Source organism: Sciurus vulgaris, assembly GCF_902686455.1.
Source record: "Sciurus vulgaris genome assembly, chromosome: 4".
NCBI classification, from domain to species: Eukaryota; Metazoa; Chordata; class Mammalia; order Rodentia; family Sciuridae; genus Sciurus; species Sciurus vulgaris.
Window position 1 is genome coordinate 43,423,254 of NC_136464.1, and position 19,228 is coordinate 43,442,481.

Genomic DNA, 19,228 nt, shown 5'->3' on the forward strand with positions numbered 1-19,228 from the left:
ATAAAACAACAAGATGCCTCCACTCCAGTTAAACAAACACTGTAGACTGGAGTCTCTTGATACACTGTTTTCCAAAGACACTGGAAAAACAATTATCTTGCATCAGTTAACAAACTAAGAGAGACAAATAAAATGGTGATTAATAAAAAGGTATGAGGGAGGAATCAAGTGCTCAATTTCCTGTTTTACCCTTAAATTAAAAGATACATTTCTCTAAATATTAAAAGACAATCTTGCAAATGTTTTATTGATACAAAAACTATAGTATCAACCTTAAACCTTCCTAGTGTTACATGGATTCCCCTTTAGGATCAACAACACACTCAGATATGGATGGTACCCATATCCGAGCCTATAACTGTCCAAGAAACCTTTGACCAATAAACATTTTTTCTTCCTCTGTGCTAGCCCATGTGTTACCCTTAAAAGTGAAAAACATTTGTACAAATGCAAATGCCAGATAAAACTCTCTTCATGTCTTCCTCTTTGAAAACTCTAAAGACTGCCTACTCATAATGAGTTCACAGCAAATCTATATCCTAATCAAATCCAAACCGAAGATCTCAATTAGGTGTTAGACTCCTTTTAGCAAAAATACCACTGATATTGGCAAAATTAGTGGTGCTGAATCCAAACTTCAGAATTATCAATTAAAACCTCTTTACAAACTTGCATAATATGCTTAGAAACAGAAGACAAAGGAACTAAAACCAATAGTCGAACACATTAAAAGATTCTTTAAACTTCTACCAGTCCTTGTAACATTGCTATCCTCCCAACCAAAGAGCCCAGTGGGTAGGTATGATTTTTCAGGTTCTGAGAGATAAACAGAGCAGTCACTTTCTTATAGTATTAAACCTAAATTTTATTTTATTGTTGGTGCCTCCAGAGGTTACATATTTTAGATTCATGTTCTGCTTTCTTTTAGTGTTCCATTAGCTCAAAAGAGTCAATACCTACCTTCTCCTAGGAAAAATCTATAATATAATAAATATAGTAATCTATAATATAATAATTATAAGTAATAAATATTATAATCTATAATATAATAAATATATAATACAGCAAAGTTCTAATTCTAGTTGTTTCCTCCTATTTAAGTCCCCAATCGAGACCTCAAAGATTTTCAATTTCTATTCTTCCATTTTATCTAAAACAAAGGTAACTTGTGTTGTGCTCTGAAGATAAGGCAAACTCTAAGACAGATTCCATCTGTATTTCCATTTTAGCTCAGAAAGGGTATTCGGTTTCCAAAGAGAAGATGTTATAATTCTGTCAAAGTAAAATGCAATATCTATAATGTGAGGTATTATTGCAAGGAGGTAAATCCTTCACTCCTCAAAATCAGTCTTAAAATTTCACAATAAATTCCTGGATCATCAAATCTCGTTATTGTTTCCCCTATATTTTCAATGCTTTATATTTTTCTTCTTATGTTGTACAATATTTTTCCACTTGATCCTTTAGGTCACTAACTCAGATTTCAACAGCAGCATGATTTGTGTCAACTACTGACTTGTTCTGCTGGGAAATCTTGTTTTATAGCTCCACACAGCATTGTATGGCAAGAGAATTTCCCTACGGGTTCTCATTATTACCTTTTGGGGCTACTCTAATCCTGGGAATTCTGCTGTTTTCCCTTTTCTTCTTGGTATTGGCTGTGATTTTTCTTTATTAGTACAGGAATTTGGCTCTGCTTGCGGGAGTACCCCAAGTGACAAAACAGTCACAGGAAGGTGTAAGATTCTCCACCCTAGAGAAAAGAGTGTATATTATCCTCAGCTCCTCACTCTTTTTTTTTCTTTTTTTTTTTTGTTTTTTTGACTCATTGTACACAAATGGGGTATAACTTTTCATTTCTTTGGTTGTACATGAGGTACAGTCACAATGTTTATGTAATCATACATGTACAGGGTAATGATGTTTGTCTCATTCCATTATCTTTCCTTCCCAGAATTATACATCCAAAGTCCTCTGTCATGTGACTACAGAGATTCTAACAACAATCCTAATGTTGATGGAGTAGGCCATGGGACTTGATTTGGGTCAACTAAATGTGGTTAGAAGTAACTGTATACTGGTTCTAAATCAAGACATATGGAGACATAAAATATGTATGTTTCTTGCTGTAGTATTGTACTTCTACCACCTGCCATAAGAACATGCCCTGAGTAGTTCTGGTTTCAAAATGAAGAAACATGGAATAGTCCTAAACCCAATCCTACACCTTGAGTCATCCCCTCTAATCCACAGATCCATCAATGAGAAAAATACATCTATGTTTAATTTTGAAATTAACTGTAATATAGCATTCTGGCAGGGAGAAAAAAAAAAGTGCAACCAAAATGACAATATGAGCTGGTGGTACAGCAGGAAGCGGGCTCCTAATATCCCAATGAAACACTAGAACAACTACTACCTCTCTGAAAAATCCTTAGACTTTTGTAATACCATGGATTAAAAGGATTCCATTTGCCTTTTTAGTTTATCCCTGGCCCTAGGGAACTTCGGAGACTAGGTAAAGTTTGACAGACCAGGGAATCCTTAAATCTCTGAAGCCACTGTTCTTCCCATGAGGATCTCTGTTTCATCCCTGTCCATAGGAATGACATTTTTGGTTCTCGGCCATTTCTTAATACAGAAATCCTAAAAGTGCTATATGACTAGAGGCAAGAGAACCCAAGGGGCTCTCTTGTATACAGACTGGCAGAGCTGCACTCCAGCAGTTATTGGGATAGAGAAAGGAAATTAGGAGTAAAAAGGGCAGAATGATTCATTTAGAAGGTCACCACTTTCCCATACTGATCTTCATAAAATATTTATCAAGTTATACTGTTTCACAAGTCAAATAATACGTTTCTCTTTTGAAAATCAATATGAGACAAAGGAAAAAACTGGATATGTGCACAAAAAATAAAGTCAAGTCACATCTACTACTTACTTTATGGTACAGGTATAAAATATTATTGAATCACAGAATTATATCAAAGACCTACAAAATCAGGTTTTAAACATTTAAGCTAATTTGCAAGTGAGCCTATTTTATGTCACTAAAGATCCATTCTCAGTCCAAAAGTTTTCACTGAAGTTAAGAAGCCTGCAAGCAATAAATATCAAATTAGCTATAGTCAAGTACCTCAAGTATATGTAATATGCCTTTGGAGATTCGATATTGTCTCTACTTACCATTTTCAAGAGGTGCATCCTCAGGCAGATCCACATCAAGCATAAGATCATCATCTTCAAGGTCACATGATTCAAGATTATTAAGAATATCCTGTGAACAAAAGCAGTAATAAACACTGTAAGTTAGCTCAAAAGATGTTTCAATATTATTTTTGAAAATATCATATGATAATCTGAATTTACCAATGTTTGCATTACAAAAATAAGATTTAAAAATTTTTTAAAGTAGTCACGCGCAGTGTGGTGCATGCCTGTAATCCCAACAACTTGAGGCTGAGGCAGGAGAATCATAAGTTCAAGACCAGCCTCAGCAATTTGGCAAGACCCTGTCTCAAAAATAAAAATGAGATGGGGATGTAGTTCATTGGTAGACTGCCCCCCGGTTCAATCCCCAGTACTACTAAATAAATATGTGAATGAATAAATAAATAAAAATTTTAAAATTTAAAAAACCCAAATTCAATGATGGGTTTTTGAATGGCCTCCAAAATCCCATGTGTTAATAAGGCTTGGTTCCCAGGGTGTGCTATTTAAGAGGTGGTAGAACCTTTAAAAAGTCGAGCCTGGTAGGAGGTCCTAGGTTCCTAAGGTTATGCCTTTTAAAGAGGAATAGTAGGACCTTGGCCCCTTCTTTCTCTCTCTACTTTCCTGAACATGAGGTGGGCAATTTTGCTGGGCCATGCACTCCTTTCACAATGTGCAAGATACTTGTTACAAGCCTGAACTAAAAGGATGAACAATCATGGACTAGAAACTACAAAGCTATGAGCCAAAATAAGCCTTTTCTCTTTATAAGTTGGTTATCTCAGGTATTTTGTTATAGTAACAGAAAGCTGAAAAACACAAGCTAGTTTAATTAAATGAGTTGTAACATCCTTCTCTAGTCCTCCTTCCTAGGATTCTTCCCAATGGATTTTAATTTTTCATTATATAAAACTTACAGTGCTACTCATGTGCCAGATACTATTCTAAGCACTTTATAAATATTAATTTCTGTATTTAATCTTCAAACTAACCCTATGAACTAGTGAATAATATGATGCCTATATTATCTGTGATCAAACTAATGCACAGGAAGCCTTAAACACCTAGCCAAAATAGGACTGGAACACAGAAGTCTGACTCCTATTTGTCCATACTTTTAACAAGTTCACTAATAACATGAATGACAGAAATAGCTAAGAATCACCCCCATTCATATTTGGTGTGGGAGGTTGTTTTATTATTTCTCGAAATTAGAGACTTATAAAAAATAATGCAATAAGCCTTTAATGAGATTATCTCATTTCCTTTTTTATAGCAAACCCACCTCTTGCTGACTACCATCAGCACCCCACCACCTCACTGGCTTGATTCAATCTGTTGTTTTTTTCTATGATAAGACCAAACTATACAAAAAAGTATAAGCAGCCCCTACAATGTTCTATTTGATACTTTACTAGCAACTCTCTTCAGACAAATAGTGTTTTATTTTCAATATCTCTTGTTTGAAGGCCTAAAGAACTGAATAAATATCTTAAAATAAAAACATTTTCTCCACTAAAGGCACTAGATATTAACTGAAATAAAATTTAAAAGCATATTAATTGTGATATACAAATGTATCCATTTATGAAAAAACATGGCATGATATGCATAGAAAAAAATTGGAAGAAACCAAAATATAGATTAATGCTATTTTAGAATTAGGTGGTTTTCTTCTTTTTTGTTAGAATATCTTTTTTTTAAATTTATGCAACAAGCATTGTTATGTAATTTTACACACACACACACACACACACACACACACACACCCTCTATATACATTTGACTATTTGTTAATGTATGTTTGAACATGTGTGGAACAAGATGGTATTGGGTATCCTAGACCAGAACTGAGGGCTGACAGCTAAGGCCACAAGCAAAGAATCAAAGGTAATAAAACCCGTCTCAGAGAAGGGATGGCTAAGACACACGGTCAGCAAAAGCAGCACTGTGACCACTGCGACCGCTACAAAAAAAGATGTATAACTTTCAGTAATAACAAAACTCTACATTTGTTTTGTATGGGTTTCTGTGCTTTTCATTTTATAATTTTTCATTTTTAAAAATAACCTTAAAGAACAGGAATGAGCTTGTGCAAATGAATGTAAAAGTAAAAGAATAATTATGATATAACTTTGAGGATTAATAAGAACAAGTGAAACACAGAAAGGAAGGGAGAGAAAAACACCAGTACTGAGTACTTACCAACAAATCATTACATATGGTAAGATATTCTATAATGAAGAGCATACAGAAGAAGCAGATTACATATGCACACTATGACTACATCTTTAATGACTAAAGTACATTGAAATATCTGGAAAGTGATAAACCAAAGGATTGTTATCATCTTCCATTATGAAGAACAGAGAAACCAGTTCCAGAGGCTTCCATAGCCTCAATAGAATTAATTGAGCATTTACTAGCAGAATTACCACAGAACTTCCTTGGTCTCTGAGAATATTTTTCCATTCAAATAGAGTAAACTGTGAGATGGTTGATCAGTGTTCCATACATTTCTCCTTCACTGTATACTGCAGAAAGCCTAGATGTTTTGCCAAAGAATGACATCATCACTAGTTTAATTATACTGTAAAATCAATTTTTAGGTACAAACTTTATTAATTTAATTGTAAATACCAAGACAATTTGGATTACAGAACAGTTTCTTTACTCAAAAAGTCCCCCATACTAGTCAGTTATACCCTCCTCCATAACCTCTGTGAAACACTAATTTTAAAATGTCATTTAAATGGAATCAGACAGTATGCAACCTTATGAGTGGCTTCTTTCACTCTGTATAATGATTTTACGATTCATCTAAATTATTTAAAATATCAACAACTGGTTCCTTTTGACTGCTAAGTAGTATTCTGCATAGGATACACCAGTCTATGTATTCATTAACTCACTAAAAGACACTCTGATTCTTCCTCATTTTTAGCTATTATAAATTAAACTACTAGCTGTATAACTGGCACACACCTGTAACCCCAGTCACTTGGGAGGTCGAGACAGGAGGATTACAAGTTCGAATCCACTTAGCGAGACACTGTCTCAAAATAAAAAAACAAAAAAGGTCTGGGGATGTGGCTCAGGAGTTAAGCACCCTCAGGTTCAATCCCTGATACCAAAAAAATGAATGAATGAACAAATGAATAACTAACTCTATTAAAAATGCTCATGTGCAAGTTTTTGTGTAAATCTAAGTTCTCTTTTCTGTAGGATAACTACTACTAGATAATATAATGAGTGTGTATTTATATCTTAAGAAACTGCCAGGTCATTTCCCAGAATTCCTATAACATTTTGCATTCCGGTCAGCAAAGAATTAGATATCTAGTTGTTCAATATCCTCACCAAATCTTAGTATTTAATATTTACTTTAGTTATTCTAATAATTGTACAAATGTGTCTCAGTATGGTCTAAATTCGCTAATGATTTTTGAGCATATTTTGACATGCTTATTTCTCATCCTTATATCCTTTTTAGTGAAGTGTCTGGTCAAACCCTGTAGATATATTTTTATTTGGGTCATCTGTTTATACAGTGTTGACTTTCAAGAATCCTTTAAACATTTTGAATAAGTCTTTTGGCAGGTATGTGATTCTCAAGTATTTCTCCCAATGTGTAGTTTGATTTTTAATTCTCCTTGAGAGTGTCTTTGGTAGAGCAAATGCTATTAGTTTGATGACAACAATTATCTTTTTAAGAACTATGCTTTTTAAGCTTCTTCTCAGCAAAGGAAACAATAACATGAAGAGAGAGCCTACAGAATGGGAAAAAAAAAACTTTACCACACGCACTTCAGATACAGCACTAATCTTCAGGATATATAAAGAACTCAAAAAAATTTAACACCAAAAAACACAAATAACCCAATCAATAAATGGGCTAAGGAACTGAACAGACACTTCACAGAAGAAGAAATAACAATTGATCAACAAACATATGAAAAAATGTTCATCATCTCTTGCAATTAGAGAAATGCAAATCAAAACTACTCTTAAGATTTCATCTCACTCCAGTCAGAATGGCAATTATCAAAAACACGAGCAATAATAAGTGTTAGCAAGGAGGTGGGGTAAAAAGTACACTCTTATATTGCTGGTGGGACTGCAGATTGGTGCAACCACTCTGGAAAGCAATATGAAGATTCCTAAGAAAACTTGGAATGGAACCACCATTTGACCCAGCTATCTTACTCCTCTCTTTATAACCAAAGGACTTAAAATCAGCATACTACAGTGACACAGTCACATCAGTATTTACAGCAGCTCAATTCACAACAGCAAAACTATGGATCCAACCTAGATGCCCTTCAACAGATAAATGGATAATGAAACTGTGGTACGTACACACAATACGTATGTATGTATGTATGTAAGGAATATTAGCCTTAAAGAAGAATAAAATTACGGCATTTGCAAGTAAGTGGATGGAACTAGAGAACATCATGCTTAAGTGAAATAAGCCAATCCTCAAAAAACTAAAGGCCAAATATGTTTTCTCTGATTAGCAGATGCTGATCCATAGCAGGGGGTGGGTCGGGAAGAATGAAGAAACTTTAGATTATGCAGAGGAAAGGAAGGGGAGGGGGGCAGGAAGTAGGGATGGGAAGACGGTAGAATGAGACAGACATTATTACCCTATATACATGTATGAAAAAAATTTTAAATAAAAAACAAATTAAAAAAAAAAGAACTATGCTTTTTGGTATAATATCTAATAACGTTTCACCTAAGCTCCAGGTTGTAAGATTTCTTATGTTTTTTTCCTAGGTTTTTTTTAATCTTTATACTTTACAATGACATCTCAGGTTCATTTGGGGATAATTTTTGTATAAGATGTAATATTTTAATCAAGATTCTTTTTTCACTGTTTGTTTTAACATGTCAATAGTTACAACAGCATTTGTTGAAATCTTTCTCCACTGAATTGCTTCTGCACTTCAGGCAAAGATCAATAGGTTATCTTTGTATTAGTCCATTTCTTTTCCAGGGTCTCAAATACATTCCAATGATCTGCCTGACCATCCCTTTGCTAATACTGCAGTGTCCTCATCTGCTACAGCTTTAAAATGAAGTAGGGTAATTCCTTCAACTTTGTTTCTTTTTTTAAAAAAAAATGTTTATTCTAATTTGTCCTTCATATTTTAGAATTTGTCTATAAGCACAAAAGAAAAAATGTTGCTGGGATTTTAATGAGTAATGCATTAAATATATAAATGACACTGGGATGGAATGACAGCATCACTACGATGAATGTTCCAATCCATGAAAAACACATGACTCCATTCAGGTCCTCTTTTAATTTCTACCATCAGTTCCTAGTAGTCTTCAGTATATACTATATACGTTTTGTTAAGATTTATACCTAAGTAATTTTGAAGGTATTATAAACAATATTGTTTTATTAATCCAGTTTCTAACTAATTACTGATTATATACAGAAATAAAAATTTTGTATATTCACTCTGTACCTTGTGAAATTGCTAAGCTCACTTATTATGGGAATATTCTTATAGATTCCACAGGATTTACTATGCAGACCATATTGTCATCTGAAAATAAAGACACCTTTTATTTCTTTCTCTTGACTTACTACATTGATTAAACATGCTTTACAGGCCTGTGCTACATAAGATGTTTTCGTTAACACAGACCCCATATACAATTGTGGTCCCACAAGACAGCACTGCCTAGTGACATTGCAGCTATCCTTCTTTGTATAAACACTCTTAATGTGTGACATCGGCCCAATAAAAATAACAAAATCACCTAACAATGCACTTCTCAGGACATGTCCCCATGATTAAGCAATACATAAATGTGTTAAAAGTGGTAAAAGTAGACAACTTTGTCTTGTTCCTAAATATAGGAGAAAAGCGTTCAATCTTTCCTCATTAAGTACAAATGACAGTTGTAGGGTTTTTGGAGATGTCCTTTAACAAGGTTGAAAAAGATCTCTTCTATTGGTAGTTTGCCTAAAGTCAAGACCAGATGTTTTTAACAATTAACTGTTGATAGAATGGTTTTTCCACTGTTAATGTCATAGATTTTAGGACCTGACTTTTAAATACTAAGGCTGTAATATAAAGCCGGTACTCCACCTCCCCACCACCTGTCAATCTGCGCTCTGCCCGCCTCTTACGTTACAAGAATTTCCGGCTTATGCTGCTGCCATTTTCCTGCTTCCCACGTTATGTCCTAACATGCTAAATAGCTATTGGTTCATCAGGCAGTTTGCAAGTATTCTCCTCCACTACTAGTTCCTTCCAGACCGGGAGATTCCAATATCAGAGAAGCACACATGCCATCTTTCTCTTTTTTCCTTTCTTTTCACCCTGAGCAGACTTCTTACTTGTCCCCATAATAAAGTCTCTTGTGTAAGACCTCAAGTCTGTGGTACATTTTTCTGGGAGCTACTGGCGAGCCACAAATGAGACGAGCGAGCGGGCAGCAGTTCAGCGGATCCCGCAGCGGCAATCGCCGCGGGTCCCAAGCTGCCTTACAGAGGTCAGTCTTACATTCCCAGGAAAAATGTATGTGGAAACAGTGTTTCACTTTGTTTTTATCCATTCTTGGTTTCAATGTGCAAACATTAGGTTTAATGTCTACATTAATGAGGAATATTGGTAGTTCCCTCCACCCAAATATATTTCTATCATTCAGGTATCAGGTAAATACTGGCTCTGTAAAGCAAGCTTAGAATATTTTTCCCTTTTCTATTTTCTGGAAGAGACCATAAAATTAGCATTATTTTTTCATTAATTGTTTCATAATATTACTAGTGAAACCAGGTGAATAAGGAGAATTTTTTTCTACAGTGCCATTTCTTTAATGATTATATGGCTATTTATCCATTTCGTCCTTCATAAAATTTAATAGAATGGGTGTTTAAAGAACTGGTCTGGGGTTTTTCAAGATGGCGGACTAGAGGGTGGCTGCATTTCATGTTGCTCCAGGACTCAGGTTTCAAAAGAGGAGACATTGAGAGACTTGGGACCAATTCAAAGCAGCCGGGTGAGACTCTCCCGTGGGGAGGCGTCCCAGCTGGGGCGGTAGTCCCGGAACGCAGGGAACTTTGTGTAGTAGAGCTGCCCTACGAGACACCCCTCCCCCTGCTGGAGCAGTGATCTCGGACAACTGGGAGCATCGTAGAGGAGGCCGCTCAGCACAGCGCTTGGACTCGGAGCAACCACGGGGGCTCCAGACAGCAGCCCAGAGGAGGGGCTGTGAGGAGAGCTGCTTGGACTCAGAGCCACCACTGCTGAACACTGGGGCCTGCCCGGAGGAGGAGGAGGAGCAGCACTGCGAGGCACTTGGACTCACAGCAACTGGACCAGAGCTACAGGCGGTTGCCAGAGGAGGAGCTGCTTGGCGAGCTGTTTGGACTCAGAGCAACCACTCCTGAAAGCCGGGGCCTGCCCGGAAGAGGAGGAGGAGGAGAGAGGAGGAGGAGGGTGGCCACTTGGATTCGGAGTGACTATACCAGAGCTACAGGCAGTTGCCAGAGGAGGAGCTGTGTGGCGAGCTGTCTGGACTCAAAGCGACTGTTCCTGAACACCGGGGCCTGCCCAGAGGAGGAGGAGGAGGAGGAGGAGGAGGAGGAGGAGGAGGAGGAGGAGGAGGAGGAGGAGGAGGAGAAGGAGGAGGAGGAGGAGTGCGGCGGGTTGCAACTATGGAGTTGTTAATTTGGTTTATTGTTTCCTTCATTTCAAAGATTTCTGTTTGTTTTTTTTTTTTTTCAATATTTCTAACTCTTTATTGAAATGATCTTTTGCTTCCTGTATTTGCTCTTTTAACTGTCGATTGGTGCGATCATTCAATGCCTGCGGTGGAGCTATTGTATGGGGCTCCAGGTGGCTGCTCAGAGGAGGGGCCGCATAGCCAGGCGATTAGTGCAGAGCAGGGTCCCAGGACCGAGGAGGCTTCTTGGTGGAAGAGCCGCACAGAGACACGCTTAGGGGCGAAGCAAAGGTTCCAGGACTGCGGGCAGATTCTCTGAGGAAGGGCAGCCTAAGGAGACTCGTCTGCGAAGGGTGAGGCTCCCAGGCCCAGGAGGTAGGTCCGGGCCCCTGGGAACGTTGCAGAGGAAGGCAGCCCAGCCCAGGCAGTAGCTGTAGATTGAGGGGAACCTATAGGAGGGGAACTGACCAGGGAGACCTCCCCACCAGGTGAGTCTTCCCTGCCGGGTGAGGTATTCCCACAAGGATGGTAAAACCAGAGACACAGGCCCAAACAGGCCTTGCCTCAGCCCGCAGCCTAGTTCCCCTTTGGATGACCATTGGTCAACAAGTGGAGGCACCTCTGCCCGCTACCAAGGAATATACCCCACCCAAAAGCCACCACCCCTAGACAGGCAGCTTCCTTGTGGAGCACCACGCTATCAACTTCCTCCAAGACTTCAGGCTACTGAAGGCTAAGAGGGGATATACTAGAAATCTCCAGGGACATTATAAGTCAATAGAGGAAATCTGCAATATCTCAGTGGTCCACTGATACCTGAACAATATGAGAAAACAAGGGAAGAATATGCCCCCCCAAAATCTAGATATTACATCAATAAAACCCAATGACAGCATGGCAGAAGAAATGACAGAAAAGGAGTTCAGAATGTACATAATTAAAATGATCAGGGAAGCAAACGATGAGATGAAAGAGCAAATGCAGGCACTGAATGATGAGATGAAAGAGCAAATGCAGGCAATGAATGATCGCACCAATCGACAGTTAAAAGAGCAAATACAGGAAGCAAAAGATCATTTCAATAAAGAGTTAGAGGGGATTCAAGATGGCGGACTAGAGGGTGGCTGGGTTTCGTGTTGCTCCAGGACTCAGGACTCAAGAAGAGGAGATATAGAGAGACTTGGGACCAACTCAAAGCAGCCGGGTGAGTCTCTCCCGTTGGGGAGGCGTCCCGGATGGGGCGGTAGCCCCGAATGCAGGGATCTTTGTGAAGTAGAGCTGCCCAGCGAGACACCCCTCCCCCCTGCTGGAGCAGTGAACTCGGACAACTGGGAGGATTGGAGAGGTGGCTGCTCAGCACAGCGCTTGGACTCAGCGCAACCCACCCGGGCTCTGGGAGGCTGCCCAAAGGAGCGGTTGCACGGTGAGCTGTTTGGACTGAAAGCGACCACTCCTGAACACAGGGGGCTGCCCAGAGGAGGAGGAGAAATACGAGCTCGGCCCATCGCTTGGTCTTGGAGCAGCTGCGCCAGGGCTCCGGGCGGCTATCCGGTGGAGCAGCGTGGTGAGTGGTTTGGACTCAGAGCAAGTGCTCTAAACACAGGGGGGTTGTCTGGAGAAGGAGGAGGAGCACGGCGGGGTGCTTGGGCTCGAAGTGACTACACCAGGGCTACGGGTGGCAGTCGGGACGAGGAGGTGCTCAGTGAGTTCCTGGGACTCGTGACGAACGCACCAGATCTCTGCGTGACTGCCTGGTGGAGAAGGAGGTGCGCGGTGGGTCACTTGGACTTAGAGCGACTGCACGGAACACCAGGTGGCTGCCGGAGGAAAAGACGTGTGGCGGGTCACTGGGACTCGGAGCAACTGTAAGGGGCTCCAGGTGGCTGCTCAGAGGAGGGGCCGCACAGCCAGGCGATTAGGTGCAGAGCAGGGTCCAAGGGCCTAGGCGGCTTCTTGGTGGAAGAGTCGCACAGAAAAACTGAGGGGCAGAGCGAAGGCTCCAGGACTGCAGGCAGCTTCTCTGAGGAGAGGCAGCCTAACGAGATTCGTCTGCGAAGGGCGAGGGTTCCAGGCCCAGGAGGTAGGTCCGGGTCCCTGGGAACATTGCAGAAGAAGGCTGCCCAGCCCAGGCGGTAGTTGTGAATTGAACGGAACCTCGAGGAGGGGAACTGACCAGCGAGACCTCCCCACCGGGTGAGTCCTCCCTGCCGGGTGAGGTTCTCCCAAAAGGACTGTAAAACCAGAGACACAGGCCCAAACTGGCCTTGCATCAGCCCACATCCTACTTCCCTTTGGATGACCATTCATCAGCAAGTGAAGGTACCTCTGCCCACTAGCAGGGAATATACCCCACCGGAAGGCCACCACCCCTAGGGAGTCAGCTTCCTTGTGGAGCACCGCATTATCAACTTCCTCTAAGACTTCAGCCTACTGAAGGCTAAGAGGGGATATACTAGAAATCTTCAGGGATATTATAAGTCAATAGAGGAAATCTGCAATATCACAGCGGTCAACTGATACCTGAACAATATGAGAAAACAAGGAAAGAAAATGCTGCAAACAAATCTAGATGTTACATCAATGAAACCCAGCAACAGCATGGCAGAAGAAATGACAGAAAGGGAGTTCAGAATGTACATAATTAAAATGATCAGGGAAGCAAATGACGAGATGCAAGAGCAAATGCAGGCACTGAATGATCGCACCAATCGACAGTTAAAAGAGCAAATACAGGAAGCAAAAGATCATTTCAATAAAAGTTAGAGATATTGAAAAAAAACCAAACAGAAATTCTTGACATGAAGGAAACAATAAACCAAATTAAGAACTCCATAGAAAGCATATCCAATAGGATAGAACACCTGGAAGACAGAACCTCACACATTGAAGACAAAATATTTAACCTTGAAAACAAAGTTGAACAAGCAGAGAAGATGGTAAGAAATCATGAACAGAATCTACAAGAACTATGGGATATCATGAAAAGGCCAAATTTAAGAATTATTGGGATTGAGGAAGGTCTAGAGAAACAAGCCAAAGGAATGAACAATTTATTCAATGAAATAATATCAGAAAATTTCCCAAATCTGAAGAATGAAATGGAAAAGCAGGTACAAGAGGCTTATAGGACTCCAAATATACAAAATTACAACAGACCCACACCAAGGCACATTATAATGAAAATGCCTAACATACAAAATAAAGACAGAATTTTAAAGGCCTCAAGAGAGAAGAATCAAATTACATTCAGGGGGAAACCAATACGGATATCAGCAGATTTTTCAATCCAGACCCTAAAAGCTAGAAGGGCCTGGAACAAGATTTTTCAACCTCTGAAAGAAAATGGATGCCAACCAAGAATCTTATAACCAGCAAAACTTACCTTCAAATTTGATGATGAAATAAAATCCTTCCATGATAAACAAAAGCAAAAAAGAATTTACAAAAAGAAAGCCAGCATTACAGAACATTCTCAGCAAAATATTCCACGAGGAAGAGATGAAAAACAAAGAAGCAAATCAGCAATGGAAGGAACTATCCTAAAGGAATTGTCAAATAAAGGAAGAACCAAGTCGTGTCAAAATGAATAAATAAATAAATAAAATGAACCAAATGACCGGGAATACTAATCATATCTCAATAATAACCCTGAATATTAATGGCCTGAACTCATCAATCAAAAGACATAGACTGGCAGATTGGATCAAAAAGAAAGATCCAGCAATATGTTGCCTGCAAGAGACTCACCTCACAGAAAGAGATACCCATAGACTAAAGGTGAAAGGATGGGGAAAAACATACCATGCACATGGACTCAGCAAAAAAGCTGGAGTATCCATCCTCATTTCAGATAATGTGGACTTCAAGTCAAAGTTAGTCAGAAGGGACAAAGAAGGACATTACAAATTGCTTAAGGGAACTATAAATCAGCAAGACATAAAAATCATAAACATCTATGCCCCAAACAGTGGCTCATCCATGTATGTCAAACAAATCCTTCTCAATTTCAGAAACCAAATAGACCATAACACAATAATACTAGGTGATTTTAACACACCTCTCTCACCACTGGACAGATCTTCCAAACAAAAATTGAACAAAGAAACCATAGACCTCAATAACACAATCAATAATTTAGACTTAACGGACATTTATAGAATATACCATCCAACCAAGAGTGAATACACTTTCTTCTCAGCAGCACATGAATTCTTCTCTAAAATAGACCATATATTATGCCACAAAGCTAATGTTAGCAAATACAAGAGGATAGAGACACTACCTTGTATTCTATCAGATCATAATGGATTGAAGTTAGAAATAAATGAAAGAGTAAAAAACAGAAACTATTCCAACACATGGAGATTAAACAATATGCTATTATATGATGAATGGATAACAGAAGATATTAGGAAGGAAATTAAAAAATTCTTAGAGGTAAATGAGAACAAAGAAACATATCAAAATCTCTGGGACACTATGAAAGCAGTATTTAGAGGGAAATTTATTTCATGGAGCGCATTTAATAAAAGAAGTAAAATTCAACAAATAAACGACCTAACACTACAGCTCAAAGCCCTAGAAAAAGAAGAACAGACCAGCACCAAAAGTAACAGAAGACAGGAAATAGTTAAACTCAGAGCTGAAATCAATGAAATTGAAACAAAAGAAACAATACAAAAAATTGACAAAATAAATAGTTGGTTCTTCGAAAAAACAAACAAAATTGATAAACCTTTAGCCACACTAACAAAGAGAAGATGAGAGAAAACCCAAACACTAAAATTCGGAATGAACAAGGAAATAACACAACAGACATGATTGAAATACAAAACATAATTAGAAGCTATTTTGAAAATCTATACTCCAACAAAATAGAAAATTTCGAAGACATCAACAGGTTTCTAGAGACATATGAATTGCCTAAACTGAACGAGGAGGAAATACACAATTTAAATAGACCAATTTCAAGTAATGAAATAGAAGAAGTCATCAAAAGCCTACCAACAAAGAAAAATCCGGGACCAGATGGTTCGCTGCCGAGTTCTACAAAACCTTTAAAGAAGAGCTCATTCCAATACTTCACAAAGTATTCCATAAAACAGAAGAGAACCCTTTCAAACTCATTCTATGAAGCCAATATCACACTGATACCTAAACCAGACAGAGACACATCGAGGAAAGAAAATTTCAGACCAATATCCTTAATGAAGATCGACGCAAAAATTCTCAATAAAATTTTAGCAAATCGCATACAAAAACATATTAAAAAGATAGTGCACCATGATCAAGTGGGTTTCATCCCAGGGATGCAAGGTTGGTTCAACATCAGGAAATCAATAAATGTCATTCACCATATCAACAGATTTAAAGTCAAGAATCAAATGATTATTTCAATAGATGCAGAAAAAGCATTTGATAAAATACAGCACCCCTTCATTCTCAAAACACTAGAAAAAATAGGGATAGTGGGAACATTCCTTAACATCGTAAAGGACATTTATGCCAAGCACATGGCCAATATCATTCTAAATGGTGAAAAACTGAAAGCATTCCCCCTAAAAACTGGAACAAGGCAGGGATGCCCTCTTTCACCACTTCTATTCAATATTGTCCTTGAAACTCTAGCCAGAGCAATTAGACAAACCAAAGAAATTAAAGGGATACAAATAGGAAAAGAAGAACTCAAACTATCCCTATTTGCTGATGATATGATTATATACTTAGAGGAACCAGGAAATTCCACCAGAAAACTTTTAGAACTCATAAGTGAATCCAGTAAAGTAGTGGGATATAAGATCAATGCATAAAAATCTAATGCATTTTTATACATGAATCTTTGGAAAGAATAATCAGGAAAACTACCCCATTCACAATAGCATCAAAAAAAATAAAATACTTGGGAATCAATCTCACAAAAGAGGTGAAAGACCTCTACAATGAGAACTTCAGTACACTAAAGAAAGAAATTAAAGAAAACCTTAGAAAATGGAAAGATCTCCCATGTTCTTGGATAGGAAGAATTAATATTGTCAAAATGGCCATACTACCTAAAGTGCTATACAGATTCAACGCAATTCCAATTAAAATCCCAATGATGTACCTTACAGAAATAGAGCAAGCAATTATGAAATTGATCTGGAAGAATAAGAAACCCAGAATAGCTAAAGCAATCCTTAGCAGGAAGAGTGAAACAGGGGCTATCGCAATACCAGATCTTCAACTCTACTATAAAGCAACAGTAACAAAAACGGCATGGTATTGGTACCAAAATAGAAAGGTAGATCAATGGTACAGAATAGAGGACACGGACACAAACCCAAATAAATACACTTTTCTCATACTAGACAAAGGGGCCAAAAATATGCAATGGAGAAAAGATAGTCTCTTCAACAAAAGGTGCTGGGAGAATTGGAAAACCATATGCAACAGAATGAAACTAAACCCATATCTCTCACCATGCACGAAACTAAACTCAAAATGGATTAAGGACCTTGGAATCAGACCAGAGACCCTGCAAATTATAGAGGAAAAAGTAGGTCCAGACCATCAACATGTCGGCATAGGACCAGACTTCCTCAACAGGACTCCCATAGCACAAGAAATAAAAGCAAGAATCAATAACTGGGATAGATTCAAACTAAAAAGCTTTCTCTCAGCAAAGGAAACTATCAGCAATGTGAAGAAAGAGCCTACAGAGTGGGAGAAAATCTTTCCCAATCATACTTCAGATAGAGCACTAATCTCCAGAATCCATAAAGAACTCAAAAAACTCTACACCAAGAATACAAATAATCCAATCGACAAATGGGCTAAGGAAATGAACAGACACTTCACAGAAGATGTACAAGCAATCAACAGATATATGAAAAAATGTTCAGCATCTCTATTAATAAGAGAAATGAAACCAAAACTAGCCTAAGATTCCATCTCACCCCAATTAGAATGGCGATTATCAAGAATACAAGCAACAACAGGTGTTGGTGAGGATGTGGGGAAAAAGGTACACTCATACATTGCTGGTGGGGCTGCAAATTAGTGCAGCCACTCTGGAAAGCAGTGTGGAGATTCCTTAGAAAACTTGGAATGGAACCACCATTTGACCCAGCTATCCCACTCCTTGGCCTATACCAAAGGACTTAAAATCAGCATACTACAGAGATACAGCCACATCAATGTTCATAGCTGCTCAATTCACCATAGCCAGATTGTGGAACCAACCTAGATGTCCTTCAATTGATGAATGGATAAAGAAACTGTAATATATATATATATATATATATATATAATGGAATATTACTCAGCCATAAAGTGATAAAATTATGGCATTTGCAGGCAAATGGATGAAATTAGAAAATATCATGCTAAGTGAGATAAGCCAATCTCAAAAAACCAAAGGTCGAATGATATTGCTATTAAGTGGATGAGGACACATATGGAGTGAGGGAGGGGTTAGTGTTAGGGTTAGAGTTAGGGTTGGGGAGGGGGGCAAGAATGGAGGAAGGAAGGACTGTATAGAGGGAAAAGAGGGGTGGGAGGGGTGGGGGGAAGGGAAAAAATAACAAGGAATCAAACAACATTACCCTATGTAAATTTATGATTACACAAATGGTATGCCTTTATGCCATGTACAAACAGAGAAACAACATGTGTCCTATTTGTTTACAATTAAAAAAAAAACTGTTCTGTTACACATTACGTCAATTGTACTTAGAGTTGCTCAAAATTTTTTACTTTCAATGTATGAAGGATCTACAGAAATATTCTTCTTCAATCTTGTAATCTGTGTTTCACTCTGCTATATATAGTCTTGCTAAAGGTTAATTAATTTTACTTAACTTTTCAAATAAGAATTGTAACTTTTCATTGTTTTAGTCATTAAAACTAAAATACAAGTCCTTAAATTGTTATGCTGTTTGAAATTAGATATTTGGGATACAATCAAGTATACTAATATTTGCATAAAGAGAAGTTCAGAAAGACAGAAAAATGAGAAAGAATAGCCCAAAACTTCCCAACCCTGAAAAGAAGACATGAATCTACACATTGAAAAGGCTCAAAAAATTATACTGATAAAGACAGTCACACCAAGATGTTGTTCAAGTTGTCAAAGACAAAATGAAAACACTGAAAGGTAGAAGTGGTCATGTGCAAAGGATCCACAGTAACAGTAAGATGTCATCAGAAAAGAAAAATCCAAAAGGCAGTTGGATGGCATTTTTTTAAATTTTGGAAAGGAAAAACTTTCAACCAATGGCAAAATAATGAAGTTAGATCACACCATATACAAAAACACAAAATGAATGCAAAAACTAAACCACAAACT

The 19,228-nt window shown here is 38.2% G+C and overlaps 1 protein-coding gene across 6 annotated transcripts in view; it reads right to left on the reverse strand.

Annotated features, from left to right (window-relative positions):
- CCSER2 (coiled-coil serine rich protein 2) overlaps nt 1-19,228 on the reverse strand; it is a 172,038-nt gene that overhangs the window by 87,897 nt on the left and 64,913 nt on the right. For all 6 annotated transcript variants that reach the window (XM_079138197.1, XM_079138196.1, XM_079138195.1 and 3 more), the window contains one exon: nt 3,187-3,277. In XM_079138197.1, coding sequence (XP_078994323.1) covers nt 3,187-3,277 — 91 coding nt within the window. The remainder of the gene's footprint in view (nt 1-3,186; nt 3,278-19,228) is intronic.